Source organism: Lutjanus erythropterus, chromosome 8, assembly GCF_056507025.1.
Source record: "Lutjanus erythropterus isolate fLutEry1 chromosome 8, fLutEry1.hap2, whole genome shotgun sequence".
Lineage (NCBI taxonomy): Eukaryota > Metazoa > Chordata > Actinopteri > Lutjaniformes > Lutjanidae > Lutjanus > Lutjanus erythropterus.
Window position 1 is genome coordinate 26,580,414 of NC_139324.1, and position 21,300 is coordinate 26,601,713.

At 37.5% G+C, this 21,300-nt stretch overlaps 2 protein-coding genes across 3 annotated transcripts; both read right to left on the reverse strand.

Annotated features, from left to right (window-relative positions):
• Nucleotides 1-433: 433 nt before the first annotated feature.
• LOC146322933 (NADH-ubiquinone oxidoreductase 75 kDa subunit, mitochondrial-like) lies at nucleotides 434-11,603 on the reverse strand. Its single transcript, XM_084725088.1, has 19 exons — nucleotides 11,593-11,603; nucleotides 10,789-10,871; nucleotides 9,905-10,008; nucleotides 9,718-9,825; nucleotides 9,537-9,613; nucleotides 8,747-8,828; nucleotides 8,506-8,636; nucleotides 8,239-8,424; nucleotides 8,017-8,151; nucleotides 7,362-7,476; nucleotides 7,096-7,241; nucleotides 6,054-6,182; nucleotides 5,821-5,950; nucleotides 5,576-5,736; nucleotides 5,315-5,469; nucleotides 3,730-3,905; nucleotides 3,509-3,643; nucleotides 3,311-3,383; nucleotides 434-1,017 (listed from the first exon to the last, which is right to left on the reverse strand). The coding sequence occupies exons 2-19, from the start codon at nucleotides 10,868-10,870 to the stop codon at nucleotides 926-928; spliced, it is 2,217 nt and encodes a 738-aa protein (XP_084581214.1). The 5' UTR covers nucleotide 10,871; nucleotides 11,593-11,603; the 3' UTR covers nucleotides 434-925.
• Nucleotides 11,604-13,854: 2,251 nt separating this feature from the next.
• On the reverse strand, nucleotides 13,855-20,996 carry cmklr2 (chemerin chemokine-like receptor 2). Of its 2 annotated transcripts, XM_084725089.1 has the most exons (3): nucleotides 20,297-20,990; nucleotides 18,460-18,569; nucleotides 13,855-16,479 (listed from the first exon to the last, which is right to left on the reverse strand). In XM_084725089.1, the coding sequence occupies exon 3, from the start codon at nucleotides 16,475-16,477 to the stop codon at nucleotides 15,398-15,400; it is 1,080 nt and encodes a 359-aa protein (XP_084581215.1). In that variant the 5' UTR covers nucleotides 16,478-16,479; nucleotides 18,460-18,569; nucleotides 20,297-20,990; the 3' UTR covers nucleotides 13,855-15,397. The 2 variants fall into 2 exon arrangements, with proteins under 2 accessions (XP_084581215.1, XP_084581216.1); XM_084725090.1 differs by lacking the exon at nucleotides 18,460-18,569 and having other exon boundaries at nucleotides 20,297-20,996.
• Between the last annotated feature and the right edge of the window lie 304 nt (nucleotides 20,997-21,300).

Sequence of the window (21,300 nt, forward strand, 5' to 3'; positions counted from 1 at the left end):
TTTAAAAATGTCAGAAAAATGTCCTTCCTGGTTCCCGAAGTGATGTCTTATTATGTCCGTCCAAAAACCAAAGATAATGAGTGGAGAAAAGCAGGAAATCTACATATTCGAGGGACTGAAAACAGTCTGCCTTTTTTTTTTTTCAAGAAAATTTACTTGAATTTTTACTTTAATTGTCAATTATTGTGGTCAGGCAAGTGAATTGCTTGATTATAAGCACAACAAGGCATTTTACTTGTCATCTGTAAGCAGGCAGTCCTAGAGACTTTTTATCTATTGTGTTGTAACAGTGTGTGCATGAGTTATTAAGTGTTCCCAGCCTATTAATTACCTAATTATAAATCATTTATTAATAATTTATAAGGTTAGTCTGATTGTAAAGTGGTACCTTTTTTAGTAAGAGCACAACGGGGCTTGCAAAGATTCATTAGGCTTGCTACAGAAAACTGGTTTATTAAATATCACACAAATGGCTACACTTGTAATACTTCAGGATATACCTTTAGGAAAATATAATCTCAACACTTGTAATGTCAGTAATTTTACAGGAAGACAAGAAACTAGATTTACTTTGGAAGGACAGAAATTTTAAAGCTTTGGTCACACCTACTAAAATGTGAATGTCCTAACAGGTGAAAACATAAACCGTCATGGGTGGTGTATCTCTGGATTTTTGGTAAACCTAAGATTACATTTTCACTCTGCAAGTAGCGCACACACGTTTCTGCAGGTTAGTTAAGTTGCATAATGCGTAAAGATGATTAGGCAGCTACTATAGTAACACATCTCCTATAGTAAAACACAAGTGCAAATAGATACGTTTCTAGGAATGTGCAAATAAATACATCTCTAGGAATGTGCAAATAGCAGAATTGTGCGTATAATTTTTTTTTTTTTCAAGGTTTCAATGGCTATCCACTGGGCTTTAGCATATGGCCGGCTCATCCACAGCTTGTGCTCCCTCTGTGACGGCTTTCACACACTTGGCCATCGTCTGGGAGGCTCTGCTTATCGGATCTGTGGGTAAAGATTGAGAGCAGATTTAAACTCTGCACACCTAAATTATTGTGGAGACAGAAACATTAACGACATAACAACAGGTCTAACTAGAAAATCAATGGGTGCTGAGTGATGCTTTGAAAGACAAGAGTATTACTTACAAATATAATGCTAAAGTTGCAGGAAGATATGTATGTAAAACTGTTTTAAGTGAAATGATGGTACAACAGTAGAATATGGTGTCATAGCAGCATTATTCCATTCCATTCAATCATTTTAAGGATGATTATGTCAGTATTCATACAAGTATGAAACACCATCATACACATAACACCATAATATCTGCAATATCATTACCCATTTTTTTTGTTTTGTAGACTCAATTTAAATCTGTCATTAAATCAAGAATGTGACAAAATCCAGACTACCAGCTGCAAACTAACGAGCATCTTAATCACATTACCCCAAATTCATATTTCAGTTATATTTTGCTGTAAAATATATTGTGATTAAACCTTTAATGCCAGAAAAATAACTTCTTGTCTGCATTACACCTTGATGTATTTAAAGCGCTGTGTAAAGCAGAAAGAAAAGAAAAGAAAAGAAAAGAAAAGAAAAGAAAAGAAAAGAAAAGATGAAAGAAAATCTAATATTCTTAGGGAAATTAGCTACCAGTGGCTACAAAATGTTATGCCATTTGTTAAAGCTACTACAAGGAACTTTCTTATAATGTTGATTTTGGAGGCCCATGTGCACAAAAGCGGTAGCATTTCCACCGTAATAACCACAAATTATAATGTCAAAAATAAAAATCTCCTCCTTCTTTTTAAGTGGCTAATGAACTTAACTGTAAACACAGGCTTGTTTCATCTGATTTCATGAAGAATCTGACCTATGTCAGTCATTAAGAAGAACTCGACAGAAGTAACCGATCTTCTCATGGATGGTCTCATTAACTTATATAGGTCATATAGAAGCATCAGTATTAAACTGAGGCTGTTTCATAACCAGTTAAAAACTCCTTGTAGTAGCTTTAAGGCCAGCTATAGGATTTTTTTCTTCACCCTGACATGACAATAATGATGCTTCATCACTACTTAATGTCATTTGAAGACTGATATAGGCTTCTGGTGGAGATTTGTAGTCAGCATACTGCATTATTTTGACTTGCATATGAACTTGGAGATGCCACTGAAATCTGCTTTATAAAACAAACCTTTTTTTTTTTTCAACAGAAAAGCCTTCTATGATCTCATGAATTTATTTCAAAACTCAACCTGTGTGGGTTTGTTTTTATTTTGTTTTCTGTAATTTGCTATTACAATTTTTGCAATTAAATGATATTTTTTTATTTTAATGAGCACAATGCAAATTTACATTTTTATCTCCTTAGCTGTAATGCTCTGGAAATAACAAAATTGGCAGTGTATCTGTTCTCCCCAGCCATACAATATTCATTAGCTGTCAAAATAGTCGTGCTACTACAGATGAGTAATTGTGAAATCATTTTTAAAAACAGTGGCTCTAAACCTTGCACATTAACAATGCCCATTACAAATAAACATTTGTTATAAAATGACTATGTACAGTCTATCTACACATGCTCGCCAACAACTTGTTAATAAGTTTCGAAGAGATTAAATATGATCATGGGTGTGACAAGTTGCCTGCCTTCTTAGCAGCAGAAGAAGCAAAACACTCTCCAATAGGATGTACAGCAGTAAACACCAGTAAATCTTTGTCAAAAGTTTAGAGAGCTGGACTGTTTTGACTTGAGAGAAATGTTCCCCCGGCGACTAACATGTAAACAGTGCACCATAAATTATTACTTTATTCAGTGATAATGCAACACTTCTGTGGGAGTTGTCACTTGGATGTAGTTCAATTGGAAAGAAAAAATAACTCATGTAACAGAAGTCAATGAGAGCAAGAACTGAACACACCACAAATAAGCTTCTGCTATAAAAGCTATAATCTGAGGCACTAGTAGTAGTACTTCTCCCTATAAAAACTGTTTGGAGTGAAATTAATATTTAGACTCAGTTTAGTACAACAAGTACAAGCTGTGACACTAAAAAGTAAATAAAAACAGAATCTGACTTGCAAATAACTTTCAAGCTGTATTCAATTGAATACAGTGCAGAGACAAGTTTTTAATGTCCAAACTGATAAATGTTAGCATTTTTTGTAAATATATGCACACTCTAAATTTGATTGCATTATATTTAATTAAGTTTTAGCAGCATTTCACACATCCTAGCATCCTAACTTTTTTGGAATCGGGGTTGCAAGAGGAGTACCAGTGACCCACCTGTCATATAGAAGTCCTTCACTGTAAGCTGTGGAGGGACTAAAGGTCCAGTGAGGACAGCCTGGTTCACTGCCTGAAAGAGATAAGACAGTTATCGCCACCATCATGGAGAATAATGTGAAACACACACAAATAAAGCGTTATTAGTGCCCTCGCAGTAATCAACTAAACACATGGCGGAGGAAGATAACAGCTGACCTTAGCCAGTTCATTAGCCTGCTTAAAGTAGTTGGCCTCCTCAACGTCGTCATATCGCACCAGATTTGGGGAAACCTCTGCCAGTCTGTCACGCACTTCATCAAGGGTGTCATATGGTAGAGTCACTCCAGCAAGCTTATAAAGGGACATAAACAATACAGAGCATTTAGCCTCGTTTCTTATTATTTAATATACCAATACTATCTTTTGTTGTTGTTCACCTCAGATATGGCTCTGATGATCCTCCAGTCCTCCCTGGCCATACCCGGAGCGGTCACAGCCACTTTGGTCTGCTGGGCACGGCCCTCAATGTTCACATAGGTGCTACATTTCTCAGTATATGCAGCTCCAGGAAGTATGACATCAGCCATCGGTGCACCGACATCACCATGGTGACCTGGGCAGTTATGGCATAGAGCATTGAAATTTAGCAAGAAAAAGTTTAATGTTCCCTGACGCATATTCTACAAGTCTCTACGGTAGAGATGAAGATAATTTATACAAAATATACTCCCTCATTTGATATTTTGATGATGGAGAACATGGTCAAACACTTTGGTCCAAAATAGAGCTGCAACGATTAATTGATGAGTCAGTATGATTTGTCAAGCTGTTTGTAAATGCGCCATATATTGAATATATATCCAAATCCTTAAAGAGTATATTGTATGATTTCTTTACTCCATATTGACTTTAAACTGAATATCTCTGAGATGTGAACAAAACATTACATTTTAGGGCGTTATCCTGGGCTCTGTGCAACATTGATCAACATTTTTCACCTTCATCTGACATTTTATAGACCAAACAACAAATCAGTTAATTGAAAAAATAAGCCTTCCACTGGGCTTAGTTTGGGTCTGTGACAGAGTTGTAATAGTTACGTATATTTCATTAGTTTTTATTTCATTTCTAAATGTTTTTTTTTTCAATTTGGTTTAGTTGAGTTAGTGTCCAGAGTGGGTTTGCTAGTTTCAAATTAGCTTTTATTATTTAAAAATGTTTAGTTGTAGTCTAGTTTCTATTAGTTTCAGTATTAGTTTTTTAATTATAATATTGGGGTTATTTGGCAGGGGTAAGATTTAAGAAGTTTGGAACAGATATTAAAATTCAAACACAACACTTTCACCATTTGTATGCCAAAATTAGCACATATATGTATCCCGCTAAAAACAGAGACTCAAATGTCTATGCAGGAGAGCAGAGAGAAAGCTGTTTTCAAAAGTGTTGGTGTGTTCAGCTCTCAGTACTTTTGTAACTTCTAACTGAATCTCTGTGGTTTAAAGTTTAGTTTCACTACTACATCGCTGTTTGTATTTTCTCAGGTTCGCTTTTAGCTGTAGTGGAATCCTGTTATCGGAGCCGATAAATACCTGAGACTACTGCGGAGTCACAAGTAGACCAAGGAGTGAAAGCCAATTGTACACTTTACCATTGACAAAGACAAAGGCCAGATGTTGGTGGCTGTGGGTTTTTTGTCCAGTGTAAAAGAGGCTTTTGTGAAGATAACTGAGTCATAGTCACAGTCTCAGTAAACATATGCACCAACGCTTCCTCATGCTTGTTGTTTGACCAAATTGACTAAAACTGAAGACATCTGGTGTATAATTTTTTATTTAAATTTAGGTAGTTTTGTAAGAAAGTCTAGCTTTTATTTCAGTTAACTAACTCATTTACTTTCAAGTTTTTGTTCTGTCACCCATCTGTATGTGCAAAAAATTACGTCAGGAATTGCACTGCCTCTCTCAGATGCCATGCATAAATTAATGTAAATGAAAGGCTCTGCTGTGCAGTGAAACAGCTGATCTTGATAAATTATGAAGCTATCCTTTGGGAGGTCTTGGCGAGTAATGCAGTCAGCATCAGCTCCAAGCAGGAACAGAAGTTTGGGTGGGTTCGATCTGATAGCCTCCACTCCTGGCTTGTACCCAAGATCAAGTGCAGCCACTTGACTGGCAACCCTGAACACACAGCACAAACAGCACACATATTACAGTAAATGTCCTTCTTGAACATTGTCCTGTTCCCAAGAGCTTCCTTTACAAATAAATTTTCCAAGACTATGACCTGTGAAGCACATTGAGAACCTTCCAGCTATCCTCCACTCCACTGCTGACGCGAGCATTCTGGGCGATGGTTGACACAGCAGCCATTATCGCAGCTCCATCCTCTCTCTGCAGGCAGCTGCTTCCAACCACAACAACAGGATGCTTCGCTTTAGCCAAGTCCTACAAGAGGACACAAAATACAAAAAACTAGGAAGAGACATTCAAGTCAATTGATAACCTTAATTGTATTGCTGAGAGTGCTACCTGGGAAAACGGGTGAGTTCCTGACGCAATTTCTTGAAGAACCTTGGCAGACTCCCCAAGATGGTCATATGTATAACTCAGGTCCACTTCCTTTCCGACAAGAGCCACTTGCAACTCATTGTGAAGCCAGCTGAATGAGAGGCACCAAGATCGTATTAAAAAACATGCATTTTTGTTTAATATAACTGAGATTTTCTACACCAGAGACAGTGTATTTGCAGCATTTAACTTACCCTTTTCTGATTCGTGCATTGAACAGAGGAGCCTCATAGCGAGGGTTTGTGCCAACCAGAAGCAGCAGGTCAGCTTCTTCAATCCCAGCAATCCCAGTGTTTAGGAGATAGTTTGAACGCAGGTCGGATCTAAAGCAAATGTAGAAACAAGGTAAGGTCAGGTACAAACAGAAACCTTGACATCGGGTAGTTCAGCTTTGTCCCAGCTTCAGTTTTGTGCTTTTGGTCACACTACAGGATTTCAAAAGTTGTCAGATCACTGTACCACTCACACTATGCAACTTTCTGCCTCAGGAATCTCATAGAGGTGAAATTAGAGTATGTTTCTATTGTATTAGTCTCGCAGAGCCAGATCTCCACAGCACTGCATCCAGTCGTAGGTACAGCTGGTTTGACCTACTTTATAACTGTTTTGCTAATTTTTTTAATATATATATATGTTTGGGCCTTTCTGGACGCTGCTCTGGTGCTCTCCTCTCTCTCCTTCTTGACTCCTCTCCTCTCCCCAGACCATGTCTGCTCTCATTGGCTGTAGCTGTAGCACAGCTCCCAAAGCCCTCCCAGACAAGATCAGTTTTTAAACCGGCTTGATATCTTTTGGGCATCTACAAGGTATATTTCTCTGAATTGTTCACACCAAGGTTATAATAATTAACCAAAACTAAACTAAAAAAAAACATTAACTAGGTGAGGAAAAACATTTCACTTAACTGCAATAAACATAAAAACTAGACTTCTGGAGGCAGTTGTGCATATGGTTACTGAAACTAATACAAGTTATACATTTGTAAATAATAAAAACTAAACCCAAACTTGAAATTAAACTTAATTAAAAACAAAAATAAAAATAAAACCTAATGGAAAATTACAAAACTATAATAACTCTGATTTACACATAGCGATCACTGCTCATGGGAGCTTGTACCAATTCGCCTCTAATGTGGAGACTTTTGTTAGCGATCTCTATAGACTGGAGTGAGCGAAAAAATCATGGATGAAATTCTGTAGTGTGAACATGGCTTTACTCTTTCTGAGGTTTTACCCAGCTCCAGCCATTGGGAATGCCTCCTCAGTGCACAGGTTGTCACTGTTAAAACGATTCAGCAAGTCTTTCAGGGAAATGAGAGCCTCTGCGTCCACCAGCCCTCCGACAACAGCAGCAACGTCATTTCCTTCAACTCCTTGCAACTGTCAAAGAAAACAGATGTTACTGAAAAGGCTTAAGATAGTCTACTATAGATTAAAACCACAAGCTACAAATGATGATACACTGTTGTACAGAATGACTTATCATCATAAATTACATACTGCTCCAGCAGCTCGAGTCAGCGCATCTTCCCAGGTGGTGGGAACCAACTGTCCAGACTCATTTTTCACCATTGGCTGAGTAAGCCTCTGCCTCTTGAGTCCATCATAAGCAAACCTGTCAGGATGGAAGCAAGGAAGAGTTCAGCAATCGTGGAAATGTCATACACTGTAGAAGCCCATTTCCACCACTGTGGTGAAAAAAAAATATCTTTAAGTCACTATAATGACAAAGTTCCTCAAAATAAAGAGTTTGTATCTCAAAATAACTTAATATCTAAGTCATTATTTTTAGAATGTTTGTCATTACTTTGACAAAGTCAAAGAGATACTATCTCATTACTTTGAGATACTAACTTGTCATTTTGAGATACTTTGTCATTATTTTTGAGAAAGTTCACCATTATTTAAAGATAAGAATTTATTATTTTGGGACTTTCTCATTATTTTGAAAGTGTTTCACATTACTCTGAGATACTAACACATTATTTCAAGACAGCTCTATCATTAATTTGAGACATTAACTTATTATTTCAATAAGTTTTTTTTCATTATACTGACTTTGCAGGATCTTTTTTCATCACATTGTCAGAAATGGGCCTTCATAATATACGTCTTTATGTCCGTGAAGCAAACTTTGTGTGATAAAGAAAGAAACCTGGTTTTGTCTGAGATCCACTCCTCATTAATATCCTCATGAATTCGAGGCAGGATTCTCATCACCTCACCCCCACGAGTGGTCACCACAATGTTGCTACCCACTGCATCTAAAACATCAATGGATTCAGTCTTCCTGCAGGACACCAAGAGAATATATGAGTGTAAGAATGAACCTTTCACCCCTAAAATTTCATTTAAATGCAGAGCACATTCCAAAGACCTGGTCTCCCAAGGGCGAGCAGTGAATGCATATGGTTTTGAGGTCAGGGCTCCCACTGGGCATATATCAATAACGTTCCCAGAGAGCTCCGACATGAACATCTTCTCCACATAGGTCCCAATCTGCAGATCATTGCCTCTGCCAGTGGTACCCAGGTCCTCCACACCTGCAATCTCACTGGCAAAGCTGTGGGAGCAAAAAAAAAAAGTGCTTATTTTCATATTCTAAATTTACACATCTTACTGTAGGTATCGATGTGTGACTCACCGCACACAGCGAGTGCACTGGATACAGCGAGTCATAATGGTTTTGATGAGAGGGCCAATGTTCTTGTCTTCCACAGCTCTTTTGCCCTCTGTGAAACGGCTCCTGTCACTGCCAAACTGCATGGACTGGTCCTTTAAACAAAACGGTATTCCATCTTATATTAAACAATATATTCTAAAGAAGTTGATGTTTGTTATACATACACTCAGGTCTATGAAGAATACATCTACATGGTTTTTACCTGTAGATCACATTCACCCCCCTGATCACAAATAGGACAATCTAGTGGGTGGTTGGCCAGTAGGAATTCCATCACACCCTCTCTGCAAACAACAGTTTTGGATAAAATAATTTCAAGTTACTTTAATACAAGGGCATGTCAAAGGAGAAGTATGAAATCAGCTGTTTATATCTGTCAATTGTCTGTCAATGTAAAGCTAAGTCCATCAACCTAAAGACGAAAGCCCACTGCTCTGACAATACACACTCTGGAGTTGGAGTTCAGTGACTGCCTGTCTCCAATAACATATAGCTCAATTCATCCCTTATAAACATCTTCTCATTCTAAAAGTTTATTAATGATTCCTTACAACTCATAAACTGTGCTGTGCTTGGGAGAGATGTGGGTTATCATATCACCTCAGTTAAAACAACAGACAATTAGATATAATCATTATGGGTGTAATAATTTATAGAGTATTGTGGTATCGCAATTTAAGTAAAAAGTCTCAATACCGGACTGGACTGTGACAATATCTACTGCGATATACCATGGTTAATTATTTTCATTTCATTATCTTTATTTTTATCTTATAAAACACCTGCTACTGGCTGATGCGTTGTTTGACAGTTGAAGCCAATTTTTGCACACATCATATTTATTATTTAATATTCATTTTTTCTTTGTTTTTGGTATTGTTACATCCCTAAAAACAGCATAACAGTATTAACAAACGTGTAATGTAACAAATATGTAATGTCATCATAAAACTATAAGGCCTACTGTGTCTAACCTGAGAGTTTGATCCTACCTGGCCTTTCTTGTTTTGTCAGAGTTGGTTAAAATGTTCCAGCCCTTCATCACTGGCATAGCGCATGCTGCCACTGGCTACAAGATGAATGACAAATAATTACTGATTGTTTTAGCAATGTCTCTGTTGTACTAGGCACTGAAATACTAAAATACACACGTGTATATAGTCTGAAACATACCTTAGGAACTTTCTCTATCTCCACAAGACACATGCGACAGTTTCCCGCAACTGACAGCCGCTCATGGTAGCAGAAGCGAGGAATCTGCATTCCTACCTTCTCACAAGCCTGTGACACAATTGAGTCATAATGTTAATCTGATATTAGGATTCACCACTTAACTGTATGTATGAATTTACCATGTTACCTGCAACACAGTGGTTCCTGGCTCCACCATGACAGGCTTCCCGTCCACAAACACCTCAAGGAGGTTACTGGCAGCGGCTGCTGTTGCTGTGGCTGCGGTGCGAGCTTCAGGTACAGACAGGACACATTTTAAAGGAATAGTTTGGATAATTTGAAGAGGGAATATATGAGGTACTTATTGATAGTCAGTGTATTATCCACAGCAGATGTCAGTTGACATGGCCCCAGTTTGGCAAAGCAGAGAGGAGTACCAGCATGGAAGCTAATGAATGTAAACATATTTTAGTCACTTAAAAAGTGGCTCATCTAAAAAATCATAAATAATGTAAGTGTGTGCTACAATTATAATTAATTAAGAATATTGTCTCTGTGTTACTTTGCTGCCACACAGCCTTTCTGGATGGGAAACTGCAGGTACACGGGCCAAATATTACTCTCCAAACCAACCAAGCTCCATGGGGACTCGTGCTGCTTCCCCTAAACTGGAGGTAAGTATCTCATACATCCCCACTTTAAATTTTTTACTATCCCTTTGATGCAAAGCTTTACTAATCTTTACCATTAAGAGAGAAAGCAGTTACATAAGATATTATCATTTATATCACATTATATTACAGTGTATTCCTGATATTCCAAAGTCACTATCAACTATAGCCACTGACTACCTCTGGCTAAATTGAGCCAGTAACAGCCTGGCACCAAATGTGGTGGCTGGCAAATCTGTAATCCTGCCTATAATCCATCAGCGGAACTAGTGGCAAGATTTCTGCTGGTGCTGCACACGAGCAACAGAACAAACTGGGTGTTCTGCACAAATAAAAGACACACATTGTAGTTTACAAAGGCATGATCAATTGACCAACTGATGAAGTGGCATATTGTTACCATTGTTAGTCGCAGCCGCTGCGCCTCCTTTGGTAACAGCTGCTGGAAAGAGACTCCGGCTCACAACAGGCAGACGCAACATGCTGCAAGAGAGGCAGAGAGGCAGCATCACGTGTGAAGTCCAGCTCTCCTGGTTGACACACTTTCACAAAGTGTCGACCATTGACATATAGTTAGTTATATAGTCAACTGTATCGAAGCTAAACCTTTAAGACCTTCAGAGTTTGAACTGAAGAACCGTAAACCATTCATGCGACAACCAAAACAAACACAGAAGTAATAGTAGTTAGTTAATGCGGCCAATTTATGACGCGACGTATTAAAAAACATATGTAACAGGGTGCACTTGTCATGTATCTGCATGTACAGTGTAAAGATACATGTTGCGTTTAGAGACCCTGCATGACGTTGGAAAATTGACGATATATCAAACTAATTGTTGCCAACGTTGGCTAAATGATGCCCCAAGCTAATCTTAGCAGAGATGTATGTAACTCACCAACAGCTAACTGTCTTAACGTCAACTCACGGCATCGTTATAATGCTACGTTACCCCACGATTAATGTAAACTGCCATTTGATCGGTGTTTTTCTAACGTTTGTTACGTTAAATTCAAGCCCACACATTTAGCATCCTGCTACAAACAAGCTAACGTCATCGCATCATATAACGTCAATCGAATTCCACCCGGCAAAATTGAACGTTGATTTCAGATTTAAGTAACCGTTAATAACGGACGTTCAGGATATGACATTATAAAATGCTTACATAGTTGATACGGTAACTAATTTACCGTTACTTACCTTGACAGCGTTTGTTCTCATGAGACTGCTGCGCTGCAGATTGCGCACGGTCTTGGTATTGTGCTGCGTCACGGATTAAGTAATCCTGTGTTGCCTACTGTAATCCAAAGAGAAAGGACAATTTCTGTAAGTACTGGCTAATCTAATCTTGTAGGTATTTAACACTAGCCATAACAGAAACGTAAAGCCTGTCGTTGACAGATGCTCATCTCATTTAGAGTTATACCAGTTTGTGACAGGCTGGTGGGATGGGGTAGAGGCAGTGGCAGTATCACTGGGGGTTTTCCCTTCCTCCATCCCTCACATTACTTTACTTTACACCTTAGAGAGCAACATAATTCAAAAGATGAAGGTCCATTTGAGTTGTCTATAAAGTGTCTTAAGGACACACCTATTGTAGCTGTTGAAATGGAGTATTATGTTTGTTTCCTGTCCATATTTTTTGTAGCTAGTTATCCCACGTATTTAACTAGCAACATTCAAAGTATAGACTGATACTCCCATTTTTTAATCCAGTGGTTTCCAAATTTAGGCTACGTCCAGGGACAGAGTGTGTTGTGGTCACCAGCAAACTTTATTTAAACTTAAAAATTTTAAGTATTTAAACTTTTCTAACATTTTTTAGGAAGTTGGAACAAGGCTGCTTTTTGATTGGTTGTCATTTACAGTGATTGCAGTGTAATCATGATTGACGACTTTATCTGTATTATAAAAAAAAAAGGGGGAATTAAAAAATATTCTTAGGGTGGATTTCTTAAGACACATCCTCTCAAAGTGGGGATCTGTGATCTAATGTGTATTTATTGTTGGGGGCTTTAAAAAAAAAAAAAGGAACCTCTTTCTTAACCCAACAGCTGCTGCAGTTACATGGACAATATTTTTTCAACCCAGCTGAGATCCTTCCGATAAAACACTACAGCTGAATTGTTTACATACTACTAATACCAAATTGCAAAAATACTCCATTAAAAGTGTGGTATAAAATCTGAAAATGAAGACAGGCACGGAGACTGAGATTGTCTTTGTGGTGTTGTAATAGAGCTTTGCAAAGGACCAGTACACAGTCACACAGAAAGTGTAAAAGGAACTGATAATGAGTCAAGAATGTAAATCTGTCTTATAGGGTTAGGAGACAAAGGATGTTGGGACAGGATGGACCTGAAGTGCTTATTGGGAGGGTCAGGATGTGATTGTGTTATCAGAAGTTGTTCTTCCAAAGGAAGAGCAGCTATGTGTTCAAGGACAGGTAACCAGTTAGTGCCTGACAAAACATGAGAAGTAACTATGAGGAACAACAGTGACCAGTTCAGCATATCATTTTCCCACTACAAAAGTCATCCATTCAAAATGTTACATCAGTCAAAGTAAATAAGTATAACTGGGATAATTTATTTAAATGACTAAAGATAAAACCCACAGTGCAGAAAAATAGTTCATGTGACAGATATATTATTATATATTATATGATTAGATTATTATTATTCATGCAGTATTGTAAAAGCAGGAATGCCCTGCTGCAGTTGAGGTGAAGATTATTTTTATCTGTTTTGTATATGATTGCAAGTAATTATTTCTTTATTGATGAATCTCCTGATAGTTTTGTCCATTGACTGACTGAGTGTTTGGTTTGTAAAAAATCGGAAAACAGTGAAAAATGCACTCAGAATTATTTTGAGTGCAAAGCCACAGTGCCCGTTTTATTCAACTCATAGCCCCCAAAATAAAAATCATTTAAAATAAAGTAAAACTGTTAGGACAATTGTAAAGGAAAAGCAACAAATCCTCACATTTGTAACCATGAAATGTTTATAATTGGAAAAAAAAAACTTGAAAAGTAACTAGCAACTAAAGCTGACAAATAAATGTAGTGGAGTAAAAAGTACAATATTTCACTCTGAATTGTTGAGTATGAGTACAATGTGATATGAAAGTCAGTATTTAAAGTACAAGCACTGTACTTGAGTAAATATACTTAGTTACATTCCACCACTGATAAGATGTTTGTCGTGTGTGTGTTATAGGTCAGGATTCACCAGAGGAAAAAAAAACAGGAAATGACTCAATCTGTAAACAGCCTCTCAGGAAATGGAATTATACTCACATCTGGGTTTACATCAGTCTAGTGTATACTCACTGAGCCCGTCTAAATCAACCTGGAAATCCAGTCTGTGTGTACATAAAACATCAAAGACTTCTTTTTCTACGACACACTCTTCTAACATCAAGTCAAACAATAAAAGAAAGACACTCAAACAAAGTACAGAAGGTGTTCATAAGAAGACATTTATTCAGATATATGCTATTTAATTGGAATATATTAGAATAAAACATTTATACAACTCTCAACTAGTTTAAAAATCTTACAATACATTAATAGATGATTAGCAGCCAGTATAAAACTGTATAATACAATAATGTTAGACTACAAGTAGATATATGCAACATATCTCATCTCTGAGAAACAAAGATGGTGTGCTTCAAGAGTAGAGCAATAAAAAAAACAGCATGTACATAAAATGCATTTGACATATGTAATGATTACTTTCATTATTGATTAAGTCGTCAATGTTTTTCTTGGTTTATTAAATTACAGAAAAAAGTGAAAAATGTCCATCACAATTTGACAGCAGTCCAGAACACAAAGAAGTTATACAGCTAACTGACCTTTCCTAAGTCCCGCCCCCTTTTATTCTGTACTCTAATAAAAGTTGAGCAAGCTTACCTGACGAATAAGATAAGATAAAAGACGTTGCTGGGAGACCTGTAAAAGCACCGTGTGTGTGCAGATTAGCTAGCTAGTTAACAGCATTTTGCTAACATTAGCTATCAGCTATATATATCTATATAAACAGCTAGCTAAATATTAACACAGATAAGTTATTGTTACAGAGCAAAAATCTAGTCAACTAGCATTTTGTTCTTTTAATGTAGATAAGCTCGCTAGTTAGCTAGAGTTTTGCTAAAATTAACTACCTTAAAGTGCAACTACATGTCACTTTTACGGGTCTGCCAGCAACATTTTTAAACTAGGTTCCTGTCAAATTTAATTTAGACTAGTCGACTAGTCTGAAAGGCACTTAACACTCAGTAACCACTTCAATATCCTACTTAACTGATGAAAACATCTGGGGCCATACAGGCACTAGTAGAGTAGTGGACTATCTATCTGCCACATACTACACCTCGACATAATATCTAAGCATCAGTTACTCAACGTTGTACATTAATAAAATATCAATTAATAAACTAGTCAACTAGTGTTTCTGGTTCTGACTAGCGGGGGGTGGTGACGTGTAATCAACTAGACGATAATCTTCACAATTTAGTTTTCTTTTCAACATAGGCAAGCCTAGCACACTACCATATCTAAGTACAGGAGCCAGGAAAGGAGAAAAGCTGATTTAAGTTCCTAAAAGGGGCGGGGCTTTGGAAGGGTCAGTCTCAGTTTTGAGAAGCTGTTGAGGATTTTATTTTCAAAATAATGCGAGTGATTATTTGATTATAAGAATAGCTTAAAATTCTTGTTGAGATGTTTTAACTTTAATTCATTGCCTGTTTCTCTGCAAATCACTGGGGTTATGCGCATGAACGATAAATGGAAAGCACGTTATACACAGTTCTACTCAGCTTTTCCATTGAGAGTAATTACACACAACTCTGTCCAAACGAAACAACACTGGAAAATCTTAACACTACAGCTGGAAAGAACAGCTATGGTAATCCCCCACATTTTAGCTTAAGTAATAGGCAGTCTTACCCTCAAGCTTTTTCGTGGACAACTACTACAGTCTGAGGATGGTTGTAATCATAGAGTTGATGACTCCACAGGCTCCTCTGGGACACTGTCCTGGTGAACTCCGGGCACAGACTCCATCTCTGTGGCAGAGATCGACTGGCTGAGCTCTCTCAGTGAACTCTTGGTAATGTTAAAGCATGCACGCTTCAGAATATGACGCACTTTTTTGCCCAGGAGCATATACAGCAGAGGGTTAATGCAGCTATTAAAGAAGCCTAAGCTGGTGGCAAGAGGAAAGCCAGCTTTCAGTATGTTGTGTAGGTACAGTGAGGAATGTATGGACAACTCCATCAAGCTAAATGTATGAAAAGGTGCCCAGCATAAAAAGAAGGCCAGAATGACTGCAGAGACTGTTTTGGAGAAGCTGGACAGCCGAACAGAGCCCCCAGATTGTTTCACCTTGATTGACAGAAGTATGCCTGTCACACATATGGCAGTGAAAGGCAGAAGGAATCCCACAGTGGTGCGAATGGCCACTATTATGATGTGCCTAATGGCCGCTGTGTTTCCATCCTGCGCGTGAAAGTTGTTGAAGCACACTACCTTGTCATGTAAGCGCATAGTGTCACGAAAAATCAGCGCGGGGCAGCTCAGGGCAGCAGCTAGCACCCATATGCACCCGCACACGACCCAGGCTCTCTCCACGGTGCGATATCTCTGAGACCAGTTGAGGTGGACTAGAGAGACGTATCTGTCGATGCTGAGCACTGTGAGAAAGAGCACGCTGGCATACATGTTCATCACAGACACGAATGAGTTAAGCTTACACATGGCCACGCCAAAGTCCCAGTGGAAGTCCCGCAGGATGTAGTCAATGTAGAAGGGCAGGAAAAGCACAAATACAAAGTCTGCCATGGCCAGATTGAGCAGCCAGGTACTGTTGACAGTCTTTTTGCTTTTAAACGCTGTAACCCAAATAACGGTTCCATTTCCAATCAGACCAAGCACAAAGGATATAATGTAGATGACCACTGAGATGATGTGCATCGTTTCCCTCTGCTTGTGTTCCACTTTAAGTTCCTCCATGTCACCGTACTCCAGGTAGTAGTCGTAGGTGTAGTTTCCATAGTCCTCGCTGGAGGCTCCCATTGCTGCAAGAATGTTACAGTGGTGAGGTTATCTGTGGGAAGCTCATGATAAGATGCATTCCTTTCAAATGTTCTGTAAACACAGGACCTTGAAGGGGCAGTTCAAAATCGAAAATACACATTTTTCTTCTTACCTGTAGTGATATTCATCTGTCAACACTGTTTTGATTTGAGTTATAATAATGAAATTAGATGACACTAGGTGCTTTCCAGAAATCATGACCTGTTACTCAAGATAATCAAGAGACCTTGTTGTGAGCAGTTTCATGTGCAAACTATTTTCCTCCTACAAGGGCCTGACTGATAGTGGATTTTTGGGGCGGACACTGATACCAATATTAGGGAGTAAAAAAGATTCTGATATATAGGCCAATATTCTTTATATAATCCTTGTGTGGTTATCAAACAGGATTAGGCAGGATATTTTACACTTGAACAATAAACATTATTCTCCAAATGATCAGGGCAATGAAACATTAAACTTTCACCTATAATTTTAACAATTCTAAATATCTGTAAATGACAAAAAACACAAATAGAGCAAAGGATGAGATATACATGAATTACTGTCTACAAAGCTGACAAATAAAAACAATGTGATCGACCTGCAAAGATCAGCCAATTGAGTGATTGGTCAGTAAAAAAGAAAAATAAGTTTCCAACTATTTTTAAAAATCGATTAATCGTTTCACTAATTTTTCAGTCAATGATGTCAAGTATTTGCTGGCTCCTGTGCCTTTGATGTGATTTATGAAATTTATGAGGGTAAATGAAAATTCTGTGGACTGTTGGTTGGACAAAAAGAAGAAATTTGAGGACACCTTTGGGCTCTTGGAAATTGTGATCAGCATTTTAACATTTTTTTTTGACATTTTATAGACTGAACACTTAATCAGTTATTCACGAAAAGAACTGGCACATTAATCAATAACAGAAATAATACTATCACTGCACTAGCTAGCTCAGGGGTGCTAACATTACAACTCAATGTCAGGCTGGCAATAGCTCAGTCTCTAAGGACTTGGCTTTGGAACTGAAGTTCACCATCAGGTCGCTGGTTCAAGTCCTGTGCAGACCAAAGTACAGAGCGTGGACTTGTAGCTGGAGAAGTTCCAGTTCACCTCTTGGGCAGTGCCAAGGTAAAGGGGCCTGCCACTAAACCCATAACTGCTCAGGGTATAAGTATGTACAAAATTAGAACAAATTGTAAAATATAACTTCCCCTTGGGGATTAATAAAGTATGTCTCCTTTTCAGATATTCTTAAATACAGAATATAATATACAGGATATAAAATATATACATAAATACACAGTTTTTGTAATGACCCTTCAAAAGTGGTTAAAAGGGGGTTGTTCAAAATGATATCAGCACACTGAAGCAGTAAACTTTAACCAGTATTTTTAATAATTGGAAATAAATAGAGCAAAATATATGTACTGTATATATTAAACCAAAATTAAGAAAAGGGATCAAATATACATAAAATGCTGCCTATAGCGCTAACAAATAAAACAATCTGCATCATGTTCTGTTAAAAAAGAAACGTTTTCATATCATTGCATATTGGCCAACATATATAAACACTGATATAGACCAACATAGCTGTGATAGGACAATATTGGGCTGATAATATCAGCTGACCAATATATCCATATAAAGAAAATGAAACTGTTCACAACAAGGTCTGGGTCATGATTTCTGGAAAAATCGCTGTTGAGATTTTACATTTATTTATTTATTTTTGTTTTGTTTTGTTTTTTTGACACTTTGAGTCCCTGCCATCTAATTTAGTTCCATTATATTTGAGAGAAGGCAGACATCAGACCAATATTTCAAGAATTCAGCAACTCACACCAAAAGAATCTAGATGGATAAATACCACTACAGGCTAGAGGAAAGATACGTATTTTTGATTTTGGGGTGAAGTGTCCTTTTAAAACATCTCCATTCATTACAATCCACCTATAACTCATGTCCTCACCTCACAGTCTGTGATTATGCTGGGCTATTCTCCAGAGGGATCCAGTTGTCCTTCTTTCCGATCATTCAGTTCCTGTGTTGAAGTTAAGACTGGGTGTGTCCTGACTAACCCTGGAACATAGTGTCAGCACCCATTTGTATCAACAATGTGGATAGTGACGGATGCCCCAGAGATGAGGCAGAAACAGCTGTCATAGTATGATTCATATTGTTTTTGTTCTGCAAGTACACACACAAGAACTGCTAAATACTGCATTACAGTTACACAATGTTTATGTTTTCCAAGGTTATTACCAGAAAAGCAACTGGACACATTATTATCAATATTTGTATCATCATGAAGGCCAGAACAGAGTGAATGGCCGCTGTAAGTTTTAGTCAAGCCACATTGAAACCACATTTACCATGAATTTGTGGTCTGAGGTGACTGTTGTGTTGAGTTGCACTCATATTTTTACTGGGCTATTTCTAGTCTCTATTGCATAATACAAATGTATGTAGCTGATTAACACACTTTGAAAAACAAAAGTTTAAGCATACAAAATAATAAAAACTAAATCTAAAAACTATCCAAACAACATTAAGAATATGATTTCAATCTCTACCTTGAAGAGAAAAAATTATACCTGGTGAAATAATAAGACAGATCAATAAGTTTGCCATAGAAATGTGTTGAAAAGAGTAAAGAAACTCAGCAATAACTAAAAAGACTACTACGAAGACAAGAAGAATCAGTGCAGTGAACATATAAAATATAAATAAGTGCCCTGTAGTTTAAAGTTACTACAGATATTAAGTAAGTAAAGTACATATTATTTATAAAAAGAATAGTCAAATAATAGAACAATATTATAATGAGTATAATTTAAATCTCAATATTGAAGAGAAAAATATGGTTCAATAAGACAGATCTATGATTTTGCTCTAAAATATGTAGAAAATAGTACCATTAAGCTAAATGGAAACTGCTGAAGACTGCATGATCAAAATACAGCGCAATCAACAAATAAATGTGTCTTTTAAAAAAGTAAAACTGCAGATATCAATATCTCAGTAAATGATAGATGAACTTGTTTATATAAAAGATATCTAGCCAACTAATAGAACAACAATAACAATATGGTTTTAGCCTAAATCTCAAAGAGAAAAAAGGACAAATGTATTGGACAGAAAGACTACTATTGGACTCGATAGTAATTAAAAAGACCACTACAACGAAAAGTGCTGAATGCAATCAAAAAATAAATGAGTGTCCTTGAAGAAAGTTATAAAGTTACTGCAGATATTAATATATCACAGCTAGACAACTAATCAATCAATGTTAAGAATATAATTTAAATCTCAATATTGAAGATCTATAATTTTCCCATAAACTTTTTTTTTTAAAACAGTACCATCAAACTAGGCAGAATCTGCAGAGGACTGCATAGACAAAAAACTGCAGTCAACAAAGAAATGTGTCATTTAAAGAAGTTACTGCAGATATTAACATCTGAGTAAACAATAGAGAAACTTGCTTATGAAAGCATCTGACCAACTAATAGAACAAAAAGAACAAAAGTTAAACTCTTACAGATGGAAAGGTAGAATTTATTGGACAAACAGACTGTGATTAGACACAACAGTAACTAAACACAGACACAGACTAGAATCATTGAAATCTACAAACAAAAAGAACCTCTCCTTGGCTGCTTTATCTACATACAAATCTCAGCAAACAAAGGAGAAACATTGATTATGTAACATCAATATCACAGTTTGCACTAAGTGTCACATGCATACTAATTGTATTAACAAGCTTTCTCGTTTAGATGTAAAGAACAGAGTGCATCGCTTACCCACAAAAAGTGCAGCGCTCTCTTTTCTGGTTCTTTGGATGAAAACACCGACAGCTCCCGGATGAAAGTGGCTGCTAACTTAGCGCTTTAGCCTCTGCTTTGCTGGGCCTGCTCTGTAACTTCCCACTCGGCTGCAAAAAAAAAAAAAAACTCCCTTTTGCAGCAGCGGCAGCGACATGTGTTGTCTTTCCGTGAGTCCATCCAAGCTAAACTCCGTTACTGGTTTGGTTTGGTACAGGGGAGTGGAGATGTCAGTGGGCGCGCCCGGCTGACGCGTCAAACATGGACCACAGAATGAAGAAAAGTTATTGGTCACCAGCTCGGAATGAAGAATGCTTTCATTCACAGGACCTGCGGCTGCCTCTCATAACAGCGGGGTGAACCCACAACTGCACGCTTTCCCCCCTTCAGTCAATAAACGGGAAAGCTTTTGCATGCTGTATATTCTTTGTTGATAGAAAGTTTTCACCCTAAAACGCACTTCTTGCTTCAGTCAGAAGTAAGAACTAAGTAAGGGAAAGTTTATCCAGTGGTGTCATCTTTTACTTCTGCATTTGCCTTCCTCTTAAAAGGCGCATAACTCTTGGGATCGTTGGTGCTCATTAAAATAAAATAAACTTGTGGTGGGCCTTCACAGTTTGTAGCTGCATGTGTGCATGTAGGCTCATTGCACTGTAAAATGTTTGCTAAAACAACTTGGTAAAATCCAGTGTTATTTGAATGCTCTCTCCAGACATAACATTGATGTTGGACGATTCTACAAACTCTGGATTGTGTTCTGCGCCAGAGTTTTTAAAGGGATAGTTCACCCAAAAAAAAAAGGAAATTCAGTCATCATCTTCTCTCGTGCCAGCTGAAGGTTTAGTTTTTTAGTCCATAAAACACTGTGGGACTTTCACAGGAAAACAATAATGTAAGTGAATGGTGACCAGTTTTCAAACAGAAACATCAACCAGAGAAACATTAAATCCCTCCATACTGCTCTCCTGGTGTAATCCAAGTCT

What these genes read in the sequence shown, in the direction of transcription:
- LOC146322933 (XM_084725088.1), bottom strand. Translation starts at nt 10,870, where the DNA reads ATGTTGCGTCTGCCTGTTGTGAGCCGGAGTCTCTTTCCAGCAGCTGTT. An exon ending in TGGATCTCAGACAAAACCAG is followed by an intron (nt 7,477 to 8,016) that starts GTTTCTTTCTTT and finishes CCATCCTGACAG; the next exon opens with GTTTGCTTATGATGGACTCA. An exon ending in GAAGGACTTCTATATGACAG is followed by an intron (nt 1,018 to 3,310) that starts GTGGGTCACTGG and finishes CTTTACCCACAG; the next exon opens with ATCCGATAAGCAGAGCCTCC.
- cmklr2 (XM_084725090.1), bottom strand. Translation starts at nt 16,477, where the DNA reads ATGGGAGCCTCCAGCGAGGACTATGGAAACTACACCTACGACTACTAC.